Raw genomic sequence first — 13,149 nt, forward strand, 5'->3', positions numbered from 1 at the left:
AAGTCCCTCTCAGGGCCGAGTTGGGCGGGGAGAGGGTACTGGAACCCACTCAAACAACCCCTGTTTATTATTTCCTAATACTTGTTTCCAAAGTCCTCTCTGCGTCCTCCTCTTATCACTCCATCCCTACTTTCTGGGGGAAAGGGGACTCTTGCATCTGGCTTTTCTCCCAGGTTATTTAAAATTTGGTTTTCCAATTTAGGTGTATAAATACACAATAACAACATTTCCAAACACCATAATAATAAGGAGAGTTAGCGGGGTTGTTCCTGTCAGAAGTCCACTTTGGTTCCTTCTTGCTGGGCATCTGGGCAGTGCCATCAGGTGGGCAGTTTGGACTGGCTCCTGACAACTAATCATGATGCTTTTCTCTTGCTCAGGTTGCAAATTACTTCATTAGGGGCTGTAGGAGGAAAATACAGCATATTGGTAAAGTTAAAGAATAAGCTGGGCCTTTTAGCAGGCAAAGTAAATCTTACAATGGCATGATGTAATTGACAAAATGAAGACAGAGGCTATCCAGAGATACTTTTATCTGGGAATATTCAAGAATTCCAGGCCAAGTTACTCCAGGACTTTTTTCCCTTACTGTTTAACTCATTAACTATCCATCATTTCTGGCTCAACAGTTTAAAGTGGCCAAGTCTTTTGAGTCCCTCCTAGTGGGTTTTCCTGGCCTTATTTTCTTTCCACCCCACCCACTCATATCTATTCTTCTGCCTAACAGTCTCATGATATGTGGCCTCATGACCTGAGATATGGTGAGAGATGTTACGTCACCATCCGTAGTCTGTCCTGTAGATGTTTTGTAAGATGAACTTAATAGAAGCAATTTCTTGATTCAGTTCTCCTCCCAGATAGTGCTTCCCCTCAAACAGTGGGGACATATTTTTGGGGGAGGGGAGTTGGTTGGGAGTGGGAGGAAAGTGAGTATAAGGTGAGGGAGTTTATTTTATTATATGTTTATACAATTTTTTTTATTAACGTATGATTGATACTATACTCTTATGAATGTCTCACATGAAAAACAATGTGGTTATTACATTCACCCCCATTCTTGTGTACCCCGTCCTGTACCCCATTGCAGTCACTCTCTGTCAATGTAGTAAGATGCCAGAGTCACTACTTGTCTTCTCTGTGCTACACTGTCTTCCCCAGGACCCCCACACAGCGTGTGAACTGATCATAATACCCCTCAATCCCCTTCTCCAGGAAGCAGTTTATTAAGGCAAGAGTGTGAGGGAATGACAGAGAGAATGACAAAGGAAGTTCACTGAACCTCTGCTCTGCATGGGGCGCATCCCCTGCTGACTGCTTAAGCCGGTGTCACCTTGCGTCCAGTGTGCACTGGGATCTGCACAGCGTGGGAACCGAGTCCCTACCACCCCAGGCTTTGGGGGAGCCGCAGAGCACAGGATGGAATGAGGTTATGTTCTGCGAACTTCCTAGAGATAAACAAGTGGGGCTTTCAGGCAGGCTACTAGAGAGCATGACCGTGAGCTGCAGCGCCATCTGGGGCACCCAGGTGATTGTGATTTGCGAGCCCAGATCTGAGCTCTCAGCAGCCCCTCCTTACTTATCTGTAATGGGACAGAGGGCGTTAAGGTGTGAGCTTAAATCCAGAGGATCACAATGTCAAAGCAAAGTGACACAGACACACTGGAAAAGCATAGAGAGAGCGTTGTAGTAGTGAGAGTTGACTTAAGGCAAAAATGTGCACACAGAGTAAGGGGAGTGTGGGCTACCTAAGAGACAGGTGCAGTGAAAGATTGGGAAAGGGCTACACACTTTGAAAGTGTGGGTGATCACAGAGGTGTGCCCCTAAGTGTTTAGGGTCTGGAGTTTTATAGGCGGTGAAGGATTTTCAGGAATATAGCAATGGGCTAGGAGTGTGGACTTGTCCACTGGTTCCAGAATGTTCATCTTTGATGAGACATTAAGTTTTTTTCTTTTTACTTAACACAAGACATTTACCTGTCTGATTCCCTCCCAGGACAGCAGTCCTGCCTGGAAGCATATCAGTCGAGACCATCTGCTCTGCCTCGGAAGTGAGCTGAGTCATTCTCTGTTTGATTAAAATGCAGTCTTAGCTTCTGGATGGAATTTCTCCTGAATAAGCTGGGGCTTTCAGCAGGCTAAAGTAAATCTTACAAAGGTGTGAGCCCATTGACACAGTGAAAACATATCCTGTGCCGAGACACTTCCTTTATTCGGGGAGTATTCAAACATTTCATGTGAAGCTGGCCTTCTGGTCTTTAACTTACCAATTCACTAAATCCGTCCTTTCTGGCTTTGTAGTTTTAACAGGTAAACTCTTTGAGCCCCTGCCAGTGGCTTTTCTGGCCTTATTCTCTTTTCCTCCTGCTCATACCTTTGCTCCTGCGTAACAAAGGGGCAGATGTCGCTTGGGCGAGGTAATTTGGGTGAGGGCCAGCAGTCGAGGATGGGGCAGGGTCACCTTGGGACAGTCTTCCTCCAGCAGGGAAGAGGCGGCTGTCCATGTGTCCTCGCTGAGGTTTTGGAAACATGGCTGGGGTTCAACTTGGGGCAGGCATCCAAGGGAGGTTGGGTGGCTTTGGGGAAGGAGGCGACCCCTTCCACTCCCTGCATCTCTCCGTCTCCCTCGGTTACTGGCGTGGGAGGAGTAGTGAGTGAGGCCAGGCAGGTTTTCCAACACCACTAGGCCTTTGGATGACTGCCAAATAAATGGTTTTAACTTACTGTGGCAAAAATTGTGAGCAAAACCCAGAAGTAGAGATACTATTACCCCATGAGTGCATCAGCTTCATCTGACACTTCACTTAGCAAGTGTTAAAAAATGTGAATGTCGGCAGGGGGCCCGAGTGAGAACAGCCAGAGCTCGTGGGGGTGTCCACTCTGGGCCTGCAGAGAGGACTCTCCTCTCATTCCCGTTTGTTTGGGAAGAGAGAATCCATGTTTAAGTTTATAATGAAAAATGCTTAAACATTAATTGAAATATAATGTGTAATCTCTTGATACCCTCATCAGCCCAACGGTTTGTTATTTGTGTCTCCAGGCCCCACCCTAACCCTAAGCTTTCTATTTTCATACCGTGTCTTGAGCCCAGTCAGACCTCATTCATCTGCGGACACTGCAGCAGGCTTCCTGAGCGCGAGTGTGGTTGCTTTGCTTTTTAACTCATCTTTGGCCCCATTATCACACTAGAAGTTTAACAATCCCCTAATTTCACCAGCTACTCGGTCCCATGGAACTCTCCCTAGTGGGCTCAAAAACGTCTTTGCAATTTCGATTCCGTGCTCGGGGCCGCTAGTATGAAAGGCATGGGAAGAGAACTGTCTAGTGTTCAGCAGGTACTTTTCACTTCTCTCTCCTGTTCTTTCCTTGTGCGTCTTGGTGAAGGTGCAGCTCCCACGTGTGGACAGGCGTCTCCTCCTTCACGAGGTGACGCGCCATCTCTCTGACTTTGCTGTATGTTCCCCCAACTCCCTCCCTCGCACCTTCTGGGTTCTTCCCCGTAATCTACTTCTGTGCTGCCTGTACCCCTGTGCCCGGGAGGACAGATGATGTGCCCACCACTCACCTGACTACTTGGCCCTATTTGTGCTCAAAATATAACCAAAAATTCAGACTTTGGGAACAGCGGTGTAGGGAACTCTATAGACTCTTTCCCCACAAAACAACTGTAATGTGGATATTATTAAAAAACACCTCTTTAAATCACTGACAACTTTCTTACGGCCTCTCAGCATTTGGAGAAACATTTGTTCAGAACTGTCTAAATGTTTGTAATGATACTGAGAATGTGTGATTGAGCCACAAACTGGGAACCACCTCCCACGCTGTCAGTGTGACAGAACAACTGACTGTGGCCAGTGCAGATGACAGCGCCCTCTCTCCCTAGGTTTCCGCTCACGGTGGTGATTTCTCCCCGAGTGGCCAGCACCACCGTTGTCCTAAGCTCCTCCTCCTGCCGACCCTGGGTTCTTAAACCTCTGGCTCAGGTCAGCATGCTTGAGGGGTCTGGTATCTCAGTAAGGCTCTCTGGGGTCATCCTTCTTGGGGTTTGCGGGATGGATGTCTTGGGTTTTAGATTCATGTGTTTCTAAAAGTGTTTGATTCTTTATTTTTTTAATCTGAAAGTTTAATTTTATCATGATTTTTTACTGAAGAATAATTGATGTATACTATTACAGTGGATTCAGATCTGCACTGTAGTGATTTGGCAGTTCCCTACATTATTAAGTGTTCGCCCCAACTAGTGTAATTACTATTATTTACTATCGACATAGAAACATAGAAGAGAACTATGGCCTGTATGCTCTATGCCTTGCTTTCACTCACCCACTAATTTCGTTATGATTGAGTTTTTGTACCTCTATCCTCCTCACCTAGTTCAACCCCAATCCCAAACCCTCCCTTCCCATGGTAACCACCAGTCCCTTCTCTGAGTCTGGCAGTGAATTCTATTCGTTTCGTTTGTATAATATGTGAAGTCATATAGTGTTTTCTTCCTCTGCCTGGTGTAACGTTTCACTTAGCATCATACCCTCCAGGTCCACCCTTCCTGTCCACCAAGATATCCACCAAGTGGCTGGATATCTTTCCTGTGGCTCAATCATGCTCCATTGCATACATGTAGCATGTCTACTGTTCTTCTGTCAGTTTGGTTGCTTCTATAACTTGGTTCTTTTAAGTAATGCAGCCATAAATATGACACTTTTGCCTGTGTTTTCTTCTTAGGGTGTCATGGCTCCATGTCTGAGTCAGGTCTCTAATCCATTTTGTTTTTCCTCTTCTGCTTTCAGTTTAAGCATAATCCAGTTTCGTTCACTTGCATGTAGCTGTCCAGCTTTCCCAACACTGCCTGTTTTCCCCAATGTATATTTGTGGTTCCTTTGTCATATATTAATTGACCAAATGTATGTGGCTTTATTTCTAGGCTCAGCATTCTGTTCCATTGGCCTATGGGCCTGCTCTGTGCCAGTACCACAGTGTTTTGTGTACTGTAGCCTGAAGTGAGAGAGCATGATGCCCCCATTTTCACCATTCGTTGTTCTTCTTTCTCCAGATTGCATTGGCTCTTTGGAGTCTTCTGTGGTTCACTGGAAAATACCATTGGTGTTTCAAAATGGATTGCATTGACCATGTAAATTCCTTTGGGCAGGATGGCCATTTTGACAGTATTATTTCTTCCTATAAAGGAGCACAGGGTAGATTTCCATTTATTGGTGCTTCTTCAATTTCTTTCTTCAGTGTCTTACAGCTTTCAGAGTACAGCTGTTTCGCCTCCTTGGTTAAGGTGACTCGGGTATTTTATTCTTTTTGATGCAGTTGCAAATGGAATTGGTTTCCTGGTTTCTGTTTCTATTAGTTCATTGTTAGTATGTACAAATGCAGCAAATTTCTGTATATTGATCTTGTATCCTGCAGCTTTGCTGGATCCAGTTACTCATTCTAACAGTTTTCTAGTGAAGTCTCCAGGGTTTTCTATGTATAATATGTCATGTGCAAATAGTGACAGTTTTACTTCTTCCACACCAATTTGGAAGCCTTCTGTCTCTTCTCTGATTGCCATGACTAGGACTTGCACTACTATGTTGAATAAAAGTGGTGAGAGCATACTTGATTGTTTCCTGATCTTGGAGAAAAATATTTCAGCTTTTCCCGATTCAGTTGACGTTAGCTGTGGAGTTGTCTTATGTGCCCTTTCTTATGTTGAAATGTGTACTCTGTACATCCGTTTTGTTGAGTGTTGTTACCATGAATCGAAGTTGAATATTTTTCAAGTGATTTTTCAGTATCTGTTGAGATTATCACTTCATTTTTAGCCTTTTTATTAATGTCGTGTATCACGTTAGTCAGTTTGCAAATATTTTTGCTCCTCAATTCCCTGGGAGATACTGCACGTGGTCATGATGGATGGTCTTCTTGGTGTGTTTTTCAATTTGGTTTCTATTATTTTGTGGAGGATTTTCACATCTCTGTTCACCATGGATGTTGGTCTTTCATGCTGTTTTGTTGCAATGCGTTTGTTTTGCTTTTACGGTGATGCTGGCCTGATAGAGTGAGGTTGGAAGTAGCCCTCGGTCTTCTATTTTGGCAATGCTTTAGGAAGGATGCGTATTAGCGTTTCCTTGAGTGTTTGGAACAATTCAGCTGGCTTTTCACTTTTTGATAGTTTTTAAATTAACAATTCAGTTGTTTTTAACTGGTAATTAGTTCAGGTTTTCTCTTTCCTCTAGATCAGCTTTGGAAGTTTGTACTTTTCTGGAAATTTGTCCACGTGTTCTAGCTTGTCCAGTTTTTTGGTATATAATTTTCCATGGAACTCTTTGAATTTCTCTGGTGTTAGTTGTTATTTCTCCTTTTTCTTTCTGAATTTATTGGTGTCCTCTCTTTTTTTTCCTGTCAAATCTGCTAGGGGCTTATCTATGTTGATTATCTTCTTGAAGACAGAGCAGTTGTTTTCATTCGTTTTTTTCTGTTCTTTAATTTCTCTATTTTATTATGTTCCGATCTTTATTGTGCCCCATTTTCTATTTCACAAACGATTTCTCTCTAGCTTGGGATGCGGATCGATAGCATTTTACCCACACCAGAACTTTCAAAATAGTAGTGTCACAAACTGTCCTGCTGCATTTTCATCAAAGGTTATAAAATATTCTAAACCTTTCTCTGTCATTTCAGCAACCCTGACAACATCTACAGCACTGGTAGATTCCACCCCAAGAGACCTCTTTATTCATGCCTAAAAAGCATCTGCTTATCCATTAAAGTTTATGCTGTGATTCTAGTGGTCTAGTCTCCTCTTGAGGCCTTTCTTGGAGACCTAGGTCTTTTGTAGTTTGCATCACATTTATAGTTACTTCCTCCCCTGCAGTCTTGAACCACTTGAGGTCACTTGCAAAATTTGGGCGCAGCTTCTTCCAAACTTCTGTAAATGTCAATATATATATTTTTTCTGGATAATTATTTTTTATTGAAGGGTAGTTGACACACAGTATTACATTAGTTTCAGGTGTACAACACAGTGATTCAACATTTATATACATGATAATTCTAGGTACCAGCTATCACCATACCAAGTTGTTACAATATCTTGACTATATTCCTTATGCTCTACATTACATCCCGGTTACTTATTTATTTTACAATTGGAAGTGTGTGTATATATATATATATATATATTTTGTGTGTGTGTGTGTGTGTGTTTTTATTTTGTGAGTGCATCGCTCATATTTATTGATCAAATGGTTGTTAACAACAATAAAATTCTGTATAGGGGGGTCTTAAATGCTCAATGCACAATCATTAATCCACCCCAAGCCTAATTTTCATCAGTCTCCAATCTTCTGAAGCATAATGAACAAGTTCTTACATGGAGTACAAATTCTTACATAGTGAATAAGTTACATCGTGAACATTACAAGGGCAGTCATCACAGAAGCTTTCAGTTTTGCTCATGCATTATGAAGTATAAACAGTCAGCTCAAATATGAATATTCATTTGATTTTTTTACTTGATTTATATGTGGACACCACATTTCTCTCTTTGTTATTGTTATTTTTAATAAAATGCTGAAGTGGTAGGTAGATACGAGATAAAGGTAGAAGACATAGTTTAGTGTTGTAAGAGAGCAAATGTAGATGATCAGGTGTGTGCCTGTAGACTATGTGTTAATCCAAGCTAGACAAGGGCAATAAAACATCCACGTATGCAGATTTCTCTCAGAACGGGGGGGGGGGGCGAGGTTCTAAGCCTCACCTCTGTTGATCCCCATTTTCTCACCTGATGGCCCCCCTGCGACTGTGCCTGTCTTAGGTTGTTCCTCCCTTGAGGAATCTTACCCGTCTCTGGCTAACCGGTCATCTTCCGGGGCCATACAGGGAAATGTAGAGTTGGTAAGTGAGAGAGAAGCCTTATTGTTTGAAAAGGTTAGCTTTTTACTTCTTTGCATATTTATGCCCTGTGGCTTCTATGCCCAGCATTTGTCTTGAGGTGTCTTTACCACTTGGAAGAATTATGATACTCGGTAAATTCGATATGTGGCACGAATTCTATGTAAATGTCAATATTTTGTCCTCTTTCCAGGAATCGTGAGTATTCTTTCAATAGCACCTAGAAGGGAGAATCCTTTTCAGAAATTTTCACTTTCCTTTGCCCACATCCCTGATAGGAAGCACTGTCTGTGGCAGCTGGACCTTTATGAAATGTGCTTCTTCTATAATAAGACTTAAAAGCCAAAAGCGCTTTTTAGTCCAAGGGCTGCATCGAGTGGGTGTGTAAGCAAGCCTGCAAATGTTCACCTTAGAGTACACCTCTGTCAGCGCTCTTAGGTGCCCAGCTGCATTGTGAAGAAGTAGAATTTGGAAGGAATCTTTTCTAAATGTAGCATAATTTCCAGGACCCTAGGATTTTCAGAATGGTAAATGAGCATGGGCTTGAACGTAAAGTCACCAGCTGCATTAGCCCCTCACAAGAGAGGCAGCCCGTCCTCTGAAGCTTTGCAAACGGACTGCCTTCCGTCGTAGATGACGTCTTCCAGTGCAAGGCTGCCTTGTCTACACTACAAGCCTGTTGTTTAGTGTACCCCCCTCGTCAGTGTTCTCAGCTGGAACTTGTTGGAAAAGATCTTGTGCCGCTTCAGCGTCAGCAGTGCCCCTTTCCCTGCACTTTTATGTTACAGAGGTGGTTCCTCTCCTTAAAGTGCGTCAGGCAACCTCTGCCAGCTTCAGCCCTTTCGTCTGCAGCTTCCTCACATCTCTCAGCTCCATAGGATTGAAGAGACTGAGGGTCTCGCTCCGGGTCAGGCTTTCGTCTTAGGGAATGTTGTGGCTGGTTTGGTCTCCTGTCCAGACCAGTGAAACCTTCCGCACATCGTCCATAGGCTGTTTCGTCTTATCAAATGGGGGCTCAGTGGAGGAGCACTGTTGCCCTCATGAACCTTTTCTATGTGTTCATACCCAGAGAACTGGGCTCAGTCTTCGGTGAAAAGGGCTTGTTCTCAGGCTGTCTTGGCATCTGACATACCCTCCTCCCTCAGCTGAATTTCTCTAGCTTTTCATTTAACAGGAGAGACAGGTGACCTTTCACTGGAACACTTAGAGACCTGTTTCGGGTAACCCGTTGGCCTTATTTGTACATTGCTGTGTGTGAGGGGACAGGGAGGCCTGAGCAGAGGGAGAGGGATGGGACCGCCAGTGAGCACAGCCCTCGGGACGCCCCCTGATGGACTCTGCCATCTCGTGGGTGCATTGGGGGAGCACCCAAAGCACTACAGGGGCAACATCAAAGATCACCGGTCACCTAACAAATGGGAACGATGAAAAGTGTGAGATAACGTGAGAATTGCCAAATGTGACCCAGAGGCATGAGTGAGGCAGTGCTGTTGGGAAAGTGGTGCCAGTGGACTTGCTCAGTGCAGGGCGGCCACACACCTTCAATTTCTGAGAGACACAGAATCTGTAAAGTGTCATAAAATTTATTCTGTCTCTGCATTGTTGCATTTTAAGAAATGTCTGTGTACACTTTACTTCTTGGGATTTGGAGGACGTTTCTGTTACGTCCCTCATGCCCCTTCATGTGAGGCATCAGCCCAGAGGCTGTCAGAGAAGCTCACCAAACGTTAGCAGATGAAGTCCTGCAGCACGTGCACAGGATCATATACTCTGGCCACGTGGAGTTCATGCCCAAGAGAGGACAGAGCCTTAATGTCCTGAACCAGTTCAGTTTGCCACTTTAATGGAGTTGTCTTGCGGGGCGTCCTGCCTCGGAGAAGTTCAGTATGGATTCAGTGACCAAAGAAATGAGAGTAGATCATTCTGGGTGTGAAAGAGTTTATTACCGGCTTGTTCTCTCGGCAGTAGGTAGTGCGTCTCTCACTCCGCTGAGAGCACCGGGCCGTGTCCTCTACATAGCGCAGTAATAGCTCAGTGCCTGCTGGTGGGAAGCAGCAAAGGCGTGCGTGAGTGGTGAGGTGCCCTCCTGGAAGATGAGGGGCGAGCATCTGCGTGCAGCCTTCCCCACCCTCCCTCAGCGTTATACTAGAATATCTAGTCGGGCAAACAAGGAAAAAGAGGCATAAGCTCTGAGAAAAAAGTTCGACTGTCTTTATTCCCAGAAGACATTGTTGTGTTCCTAGAAAATATCCTTAGCGGGGGCTCTCTCATCACCTCCTGCAATGAGCCCGGAGGTCTGTCCTCTCACTATATTTCTAAGTAAAAGCCTCTCCCTGGCTCTCCTACAATATATATATATATATATATATATATATATATCGTAAGGGATCTATCATAGAACTGGTTGTAGTAAGAAGAGAACTTAGAACTTCACAAGATACAAAATCAGGTTTTTAAAAATCACTTGTATTTCTGTGACCTGGCAACAAATAATGAGAAGAGGAAATAAAAAGTGACTTAGACTGCAGATAATATAAAATATTTAAACTTTTGAAAGTACATACAGGAGCATAACATTGGGACTTTTGAGTAGATAGACATGCAACAGAGGGGGTATAAAAAGACTGTATAAAGAAATCACAAGAACAAATGTTAAAAAATGCTTTTGACTTCCCATACAGAACATAGGTGATTTCAATGCTTTTCCTTCCGACCAGTTCTACACGATGTCTTGTTAAGTCTCTCTAAGCTAGTACGCCGCCCAGCGCTCGGATTCTCTCTCCAGCACGTGGCCACTTCGGTTATTCTCCGGCTTCACTGTTAGCCCCAGGCCTGTATTTCTGAATATGGAGAACGTTCTAATGACATCCTTACGCTCAGCACTTTGTTTGATAGTTAAGACTACCATATTGTCGCTGTTATTTTTTAAAATACAAATTGTGAAAGAACGGTATGACGAGCCTCCGTGGACGCGTTGCCCCACTGTAATGACAACATGTGTGGCCGTACTGTTTCATGACTCTTCAGTGTCACCTTCCGTCCGGCTCGTGTTCGGATCACACCAACTCCCGGTAAAGTGCCCCACAGGTGCTTTGCTGCACCAGGACCCAGGTGGCAGCGGCTCCCGCACGTGAGGCCGACTGTGTGTCTTAGGGCTTCTTGTTCACCACAGCTCACCCGCCCCCCGTGCTGATGGTGCGTTGAGATACTGGGAACTGTTCCAATCCTGATTTCTCAGCTGGGCCCCAGCCTTGGCCCCCGACCTTGGGTGTATGAGGGGTGGAGGTAGGCGAGGCGCTGTGAGAAGCAGTCCTGGGGTGAAGCCTCTGCCCGTTCACCTCTGATCAGAAACCCCCAAGGCCTCCACTGTGTGACCTGCCAACAGCTCTCTGGACACAGGCTGCCACATCCCGCAAATGGGGGAGGGGTTCTGGCGGGTGAGCTGGCTGGCTGCAGTTCCCCTGGGGTGGGATATTGTTTCTATACCGGTTCTCCCCCACGTTACCTACCCACGTCTTCCCTGGGCTTCAGCATGAGTTTCGCAGCATGCCGTGCATCCTGCCAACACCACGTACCGGTGGCCTCCGGTCTGCACCCTGTGGTTACTTAAGCACACGGAGCCTGAGGCTAGGAGAGGCACTAGGGCCATCATGAGGTCCCCTGGAGCTCTGGGCCCTGACCTGACAGGGGAGTTCCCCTGGGGGGTCCAAAGGCCGTATCTCATTCACTCTGCATGGTAAGGAAACCTCACTCAGCTCCCGTGGTGCTGAAGCCTCACGCCCAGGCCCCAGCGTGGAGCTGCGCCAGCAGGTAGGCTGGGCTAGCTCGGCCCCTGTCAGGGCTCTGGAGGTGGCCGTGCTGGTGTCCATGACTGCTCCCCACTGCGAGGGTCAGCCCTGCATCACATGGGGCAGGAGCACACCGGCACCCTCCTACTCTCTTCCCTCCCCACAGAGCAGCCCTCCGAGGGGTTCCCTTCTCCATGGAGAGCAGGAAGGTGGCTTTGGGACCCTGGAAGGCCGGCAGAGAGGTGAGATGTACCAGATGTCCCATCTTTGCCATCACAGGACGCACCCATCCCTTCACTTGCCTGGTGGCTGCCTCCTTGGTACAGGTCCAAGGCAGCAGCCGTCCAGGGGAGGTGACCTGCCTGAGCAGCCCCTGTGGGATGAGGCAGGTCTTCGGGCTGGGGAGGAGGGCAGGCATACTGTCCGTCTCAGGCTGCTCCTGGGAACCACCGCCTGCAGTGTGGAAGGTCTGGCATCCGGTGGTCACCTGCAAAGCTGGGGGATGGATGCAGCCCCCGTGCCCGCACATGGCCAGGCTGTGGCTCGCAGCCTCGCGGTGAGCAGGCCTGGGTTTGTGTTGCAGGCTTTTGTGACGTTTGAGGATGTGGCTGTGGATTTCACGCAGAAGGAATGGAAGCTGCTGAGCCCTGCGCAGAGGACCCTGTACAGACACGTGATGCTGGAGAACTTCAGCCACCTGGAGTCGCTGGGTGAGCGGGGGCTCCCCTCAGGGTGTTTTGTCCCCTTTGAACCTTAATCTCCCTGGGGTCCCACTGAGAAGCAGGTTCTCTGCTTCCTGCTCCCCTAGGGAGGGGTAGGGGCTGTGTGCCTCTGGGAGTGCGGGATCCCAGGCCTGCCAGCGCCCACACAGCCTGGAATGCATGGGGCCCAGCTCCTTCCCCGCCGCCCCCCAGTCTGGCACTAGCAAATAGCGTCCAGTCCCCTGCCTTTAACCAAGACTGACCTGTTCCTTTTTCCCGCTAAGCAGGAATTCCCTGTTCTAAACCAGACCTCATCACGTGGCTGGAGCGAGGGGAAGAGCCCTGGAGGGAAGAGAGTAGACACCGGCCAGGCCCCCGTCCAGGTGAGGGGAGCCTCCGGGTGGACACTGGCCTTCGGCCTTGCAGGGCGGGGGCGGCTGCTCAGAGGCCCTGGCAGGAAGCTGTCCTCACGCACTGTGGCTCCTGAGGCTGCCTGGCCCTGCCTGCCTCCCACAGCATCATCTTGGATGAGTGAGTGGGTGTCCTGGGTGCCCTGACACCTTCTGACTGCAGGAAGCCCACTATCTCCCCAGTAGGCTTTCCCACTGTGGCCTTGCTGACCGGCCTCGGTGAGGCAGCAGTGGTGTGTCTTCTCTTTCTTACTGTACTGCAGGGCCCCGTGTGTCCCATCTTCCACCTCTTCTTGCCACCGTTGTCTCCGGGGCCACTTCTCCTTCCTTTCCCCTCTTGTGCCCCAGAGGCACTGCCTTTGGGTGGCT

General features: G+C 47.0%; 2 protein-coding genes across 19 annotated transcripts in view; one reads left to right on the top strand and one right to left on the bottom strand.

The window, feature by feature from the left end:
- Window positions 1-13,149, bottom strand: part of LOC130680781 (zinc finger protein 337-like) — a 159,747-nt gene that overhangs the window by 104,399 nt on the left and 42,199 nt on the right. The window lies entirely within an intron of this gene.
- LOC130680780 (zinc finger protein 337-like) overlaps window positions 1-13,149 on the top strand; it is a 37,849-nt gene that overhangs the window by 2,724 nt on the left and 21,976 nt on the right. For 7 of the 16 annotated variants that reach the window (XR_008993804.1, XR_008993811.1, XR_008993809.1 and 4 more), the window contains exons 2-4: window positions 11,836-11,911; window positions 12,253-12,379; window positions 12,655-12,753. Coding sequence is in view for 6 of the 16 variants with exons in the window: in XM_057492108.1 (XP_057348091.1) it covers window positions 11,864-11,911; window positions 12,253-12,379; window positions 12,655-12,753 (274 nt within the window). In the remaining 10 variants the exon portion in view is untranslated. Of the gene's footprint in view, window positions 1-10,251; window positions 11,167-11,835; window positions 11,912-12,252; window positions 12,380-12,654; window positions 12,754-13,149 lie in introns of those variants that run through there. The other 9 variants (XR_008993810.1, XR_008993808.1, XM_057492109.1 and 6 more) reach the window with 5 other exon arrangements.

This window comes from Manis pentadactyla, chromosome 14, assembly GCF_030020395.1.
Source record: "Manis pentadactyla isolate mManPen7 chromosome 14, mManPen7.hap1, whole genome shotgun sequence".
NCBI lineage: Eukaryota > Metazoa > Chordata > Mammalia > Pholidota > Manidae > Manis > Manis pentadactyla.